Raw genomic sequence first — 6317 nt, forward strand, 5'->3', positions numbered from 1 at the left:
CCGTCGCTCAAAAACTCTCACTGGAGATTGTTACAGAAACAAATTGACAACTGAGCCAATCTGCCCAGAAAATCCCACATTTCTGCCTCTCAGCTGCAAGTCAACCAATTTGCAATTAGACTGCATTATTGTTTATAAAAAGTGTGTTTCACTGATAACAAGTGCGCTCTGATGGTGATGTCTTTTTTCAAGGCTTGTGTGGGTGAATCGAAGTTAGGAATGATTGATCCCAATTAAAGGAGACTGACGTGAGAAGTCAAACAACTGGAATCGGGATTGCAAATCAGCTGTCATGCCCAACTCCCAACAAGCCCTTGGAAGTTTTACACAGACTTATAGCACTGTGTCATTTTGGAGCAAGACACAGTGAAAGGAGCCAGATCACATACCTCTTTACAATTAAATTACAAATTCTCCGTCCCCAATAGTTAATTGTCAGCTTGAAGTTCACTTCGCTGTAATGCAGGTTGATATCTTTTCAATCTGCAGCAAGCACTAATTTCTTTACTCGATTCTTCTTCGCTGATATGAAGTGAAAATCCACCTCATGTATTCCTGTGCCATTTGAGAGAAGAACAAGAGAAGAACTTGAGTCAAAGGAAACTTGGACACAGAGGATATGGTCTATTTATCTAAATCTCGTGAATAATTAGTTTGTTCAAGCAGGGTGCTGATGATTTTTGGATGCTTTGAGGTACCATTGGTTCTTGTACAGAGGAGACCGAGAGGAGTATTACTGTGTTATTATGACCATGTAGATGGATCCGGAACGGCGGTTACTGTCACAGCTGGTAAGTGACTCTGCATTCCATCTTGCTATTCATTATGTTGCTGAACGATCGATTTATTTTTGTTAGTTTAAATGTAAAGAAAGTAAACAAATATCTCAGGAAAAATATCGCTTCTGCTCCAATGCCGGAGTTGCGTGTCAGCAGAATATGCGAATCAGGTCTTTGTTTCCTCGGGCGAAAACAACGAATGACACCTGGCCCTGAGTCAGCGGTTTCACTGTACCTGTGGTATCAATGGCCCAGCGGGTCCACAGAGGGATACCACCAACATGACGAACAGGTGCTTAAATGAAGGAGTACCGACTGTCTGGAATCGATTCTACGAGTTACCTGCGACTGAGGGAGCTCCGTCTGTTGCTTAGGTCTGTAAGAAAGAACTTTGTACCAGGCAGAGATTCAAGCCCGAATTTCAAAAGTTCAACAGAAACATTTAACCCACAAGAAAATCAGAAACACTACTCAGCGAACCTCAGATATAAGAGATCTGGCTGTATGTCAAGATGAATTATCCTATTTGAGGAATGGGTGCCAGGAATGATCGACTTGCTGTTTCTTTTCAATTCCTTTCATATATGCATTCATCTGACCAATCATACATCCATTTTACCAGCCTCCGAATTAAACGTGAAACTGTAAAGAATTTTGGTTTATTTAATGTAGGTATTTTGAGAAATCGATTTGTTGTAATTGGAACCAGTTCAAACTGAAGAATGCTCATTCGAGACAGCAAGTAACAATTCATCGAAAGGAATATTTGACAATTTCTGGGGCATCGATCAAATTACAACTCCTCATCAAGCTGTTGAGTGAGTCATGCAGAGGGAAGGGCTGGAATGGGTTCTAGCCTGAAATGATAGTTAGACATTTGTTGTCCTTAATTGAGAATGACTCGATTGGTTTTCGAGCAAGTAAAGCTACGCTTCACCAAGCATTCGCTTGGGATAGCGTTATTGTCTTCTGTGAAGCTATTCTGAAGCCTAAGCTCCATTACTTATCGTTTGAAAGAAGCAGAAGTGTTCTAATTTGAGCATATAGAATTTTAAGGGGTAGACATTATATGGAATTTTCTCCAAACAGGAAAGTCTATCCAACGGTCACAATTTGTGATTAAGGGACAGCAATTTGGACTACGAAGAGAAGAATGTTTTTCAGACAAACAATTGCCTTGAATTAGTGGCATTCTATATCTCAGAAAGTAGTGGAGACCCAAGCGTTAACTGCTATCGCTGGTTCTGTTTTGCATTAGGAGCAGCGAAGCACGAAGTGACTTCATGAAAATCTTAAATACGATGGCCTCGAAACTGGGATGGATGAGACTGAGGTCAGAGCAATCGGCCACTAGCAGAACAAATAAAGTAACAAAGGTGAAGAAATGTGCAAAATGTGGAACTTGCCACCAGAGTAGTTGGAGCATATTGTATTGAATCATTTATAGAAGGTTTTGAAAATACAGGGAGGAGAATGGAATACACCAACACACTGTGTTAAATGGGAAATATGAATTAGATTTCAGGCAGAAGTGAACGTTGGCATAAACGAGCAGCAATAAATCAGTTTGGCTGAATGGTCCTGTCTACAGTTTTACTGCAAAACTGAAAAGATTTCCACTCAGAAAACAATAATTCAATGAAAGTAATTGCAATTGAGGAAAATCTGAAAGGTAGTTTCCAATGTGTAACAGTAAAACCACCGTAGAGACACTACAGACAGAACCAAACAGACTGCTGAGAGACGTTTGTGCAGGTTGCCATGATCGCAAGAAAAGAAAAAGGCACAAAGGAAAACCAGAAATCAATTGATACAAAATTGTAATATTTCACGTCAGCTGTGAATGCTGTGAGAAGAAAGTGACGCGATTGGCGACAAAAGTGGATCAAAAATCGGGTATACTCCCATGAACAGAGGTAACATGCAGACAATGATTGAACTAACCAGTGCTGATCAAATCCGTCGTTTATTTTGGATCAAACAAATTATCAGGTCTCCCAAACCAAAGTTTTCCATTTGCCTGCGTTTGGCCTGTATCTATTTAAACATTTCTGCCCATCATATGTTTCCAAACGAGTTTTAAATGATTTCACTATACCTGGCTCGAAGACTTCCTTGGAAATTCATTTCATATACACTCCACGCTCTGTCATTTGTGTCCCTTTTAAATCTTTCTCCTTTCACCTTCACCTTATGCCCCCCAGCTTTCAAGATGACGACAAGATGATCGCTGGAGTTTGCCTGTAAACAGAATATGTGGATGCTGTCTTCTTCAGAATCCTTTGTAATTTTTCCTACTGCACTCACGTTCTCCATATAGCCCTGCATTATTTTTGCCTGATTCAGTTGCAATCGATTACCAATTTGAATTTTACTGTTGATTCTGTTTCCAGCAGCCGTTTTTGCAATGTATTGCACATCACAAGAAGAAGAATTGCCACCTCATCGCCTCATTGGTTTACATTCTGATAAAATATGACATATTCAAATCTAATATCAATAAAATGAACAGAATAACTCCCGTGATTTGCAATTTCAACGGAGACTCAATATCTGTTGAATGTCATCCCACAGGTTTCGGTTCCCTGGTGTCCCGGAGTCCACCACTCCAAACCTCTGCTGCGGGTGACACCGTTACATTAAGCTGTGAATACTCAGGGATCTGCCAGTACACAGTTTACTGGTACTGTCAGTCCCCAGGCCAACCTCCGAAATATATGCTTCAAAGACACACCTCAGGAGAGCAGAATAAAGAAAATGTTGCAGGCGGACGAATTTCTGCTTCTCTTGACGCTGCGGCGAAAATCGGTTGGTTAATGATCTCGCAAACACAACTAAGTGACTCCGCTGTGTATTACTGTGCACTGAGTCGGCTCTCAGCCCGCACAGTGATACACATTACGGAGAGACCCGCACAAAAACCTGAACATGCTAGGAATTACAAACAGAGTGCCACAGATCACGGAGACAGATCTAAAATACCTGAATATGGGGTGATTACAGACACAATAATACACAGCACGGAGAAAGATTTCAAGTAAATGTTACTCAGGGTGGAGTATATTGTTGTTGACACAGTAACACAGAGCACGGAGAAACCCACACAAGAAGCTGAACACGATGGGGTTAGACACCCAACATCACAAAGTGCAGGGAGAGCTGCACAAAATCATGTTGGCAGAGGCCTGAGGAGGTGGACTTTGAGCTCGGGTCTTGGATGGGTTTGAGCCGGATTGTCTTTATCCAGATTCAGCTCGATTGATTAGTATTGATTGCTTGTTAATGCACTGTTTGTAAAGGAAACATCCTGTTGACGGGAAGAATTCTCGCTTTATGTAAACCAGCGTCTAACATAATGCGTTTCTTCTTTACACACTGTTAATAGAAAATCAATCAGTTAAGGAGATGGCGTATTACATTTTACACAAGAGGTAAACAGCATGAGCAAATTCGTCAATAACTCGTGTATGCTAATTGAATTATTATTCGAACAGGAAATGCGTGTTTGACAGATGGGAAACAGCAAAGGTTTGAGGACTATTTGGTTTCCAGCTTCATGGGTGGGGATTGGCATGCATACCGAGTAACATTCCTCTGTACTATGTGAGTTCGTGATTTCAGTTTTCAGTTTATAATCTTTTCTGAAGAAACATAATTCTAAAAATACATTCAGACATCAGTGGCATGTTTCATTTCCAAAAAGCATGTTTCTGAGACATACCAATCTGGCTTCTCTCAGGAACTGCGCACAGGAACATTTAAACGAAAGTATATACACTTAAATTGAACACCGACTGTCAGAGATCAGTGATTTTGACACAGCAACACTTCAGGTAATGTTCTGTTTTTTTTCTCTAGTGTTGATCAAAAGCAGGCTCGATATAATTGATTTCAAATTATTTTGAATTTTCACAGTCAGTTTCTTTTAGTTTCTTCAACTACTTTGTTCTGTTTGTGGTTTATGCCATCGTGGGAGATTGTTCCAAAGTCTCTGAGTTGTCGGTTGGTTTCAGTTTGTATAGATTCAGCTGCGGTTTTACTGTTACTCAGTGGGGAGATTTCTCTTCAGCATATATGACCATCCCAATTCCCTCCAATCAATTGTTCGATTCTTTCCCATCTTGTGGGGGGCCTAGCTTTCTCTGAACTTTATATTATTAACAACCTGTAGAGCAGGTTCAGGACATTTACCTAATTTGATCCTGCAAATGTATGCCAATCACATGAACCTCCCTCCACTTCACACTGAATGATATATTAACAGTTGGAATCATGCAAGTGTCTATTCCTTTCGCCATTCTTTCGCTTCCCTGTCCCATCTACTGCTTGCATGAGTGTTTGTACTCTATTCTAATATGCCTTTGCATGGATGCATTTGCCTTAATATCTCCATTTGTTGTTCTAGTGAACTTTGTCACGGAGTCACGAATTCAGTTCATTTAACCAGGGCATCATTTAAAACATCCCTGTTCAGTCACCTTCTGGTTTCATATTTTCTGGAGAAGAGTGATCCAACTGCACACTTTTCTTCAGCCGCAAAATATAGATCTATAATGCAGGGAGTGAACTTGTGTGGAGTCAGTGCTCATCAGGTTAATTCCTTTTTACTGGATGGCATCGAATTTCTAGTCGGATGCTGCCTGAATTGCTGTGCTCTTCCAGCACCACTGATCTAGAATCTGGTTTCCAGCATCTGCAGTCATTGTTTTTACCTCGAATTTCTAGAATCTCACTGAGGAGATCAGCCACCATCATACCAAATACCACACAAGGCTCGAGGTTAGACTGCCCTTCTAACTTTTACTTTCGTGCACAACTATCGATAACGTATTAGATTAGACTCCCGACAGTTTTTGAAACAGACCCGAAAGCCCAACAAGTCCACACCGGTCCTTCGAAGACTAACTCACCCAGACCCATTCCCTGACCTTACATTTACCCCTGACTAATGCACCTAACACTATGGACAATATAGCACGGCCAATTCACCTGACCTGCACATCTTTGGATTGTGGGAGGAAAGCCACGCAGCCATAAAGAGAATGTGAAAACTCTACACAGGCAGTCGCCCATGACGTGAATCGAACCCGAGTCCCTGGTGCTTTAAGGCAGCAGTGCTAATCACTGAGCGATCATGCCTTTGCAGACATGTCTTAGTAACTATATAATTTATATTGAAAAGTAGGAGGTAGCAATCATTTTCTTTCTGAGCATTTTATCATTATAAATTCAACCAATTTTGATTGCAGTTCTGCAATTCTCTGCAGTGCCCTGAATCCTCGGGATTTTGTTTTCACATCTTCTCAAGTCTTTTATTTGGATTTATTGACAAATCGCTTTCTCCGCTCTCAACATCAGAATATCGCAAAGCATAACGTCACTTTTATTTCTATTTTCAATTAATACGAATATTGAACCTTCTAACTTAGCCTAACTGGATTTCTCAAACGTTTTTTCTCTGATTTCTGAATTCAAGCTAAAATTTAAAATTTACACTAGATCCACTTTCCCTTGTCAAGAGTTTTTTTAAAACTATCT

The 6317-nt window shown here is 40.5% G+C and overlaps 1 gene segment (V, D, J or C); it reads left to right on the forward strand.

Annotated features, from left to right (window-relative positions):
- Positions 1–673: 673 nt before the first annotated feature.
- LOC122546732 lies at positions 674–3820 on the forward strand. The segment is given in 2 exon segments: positions 674–791; positions 3354–3820. Coding segments are annotated over 2 exon segments (585 nt in total).
- The last annotated feature ends 2497 nt before the right edge of the window (positions 3821–6317 follow it).

This window comes from Chiloscyllium plagiosum, unplaced genomic scaffold (genome assembly GCF_004010195.1).
Source record: "Chiloscyllium plagiosum isolate BGI_BamShark_2017 unplaced genomic scaffold, ASM401019v2 scaf_635, whole genome shotgun sequence".
NCBI classification, from domain to species: Eukaryota; Metazoa; Chordata; class Chondrichthyes; order Orectolobiformes; family Hemiscylliidae; genus Chiloscyllium; species Chiloscyllium plagiosum.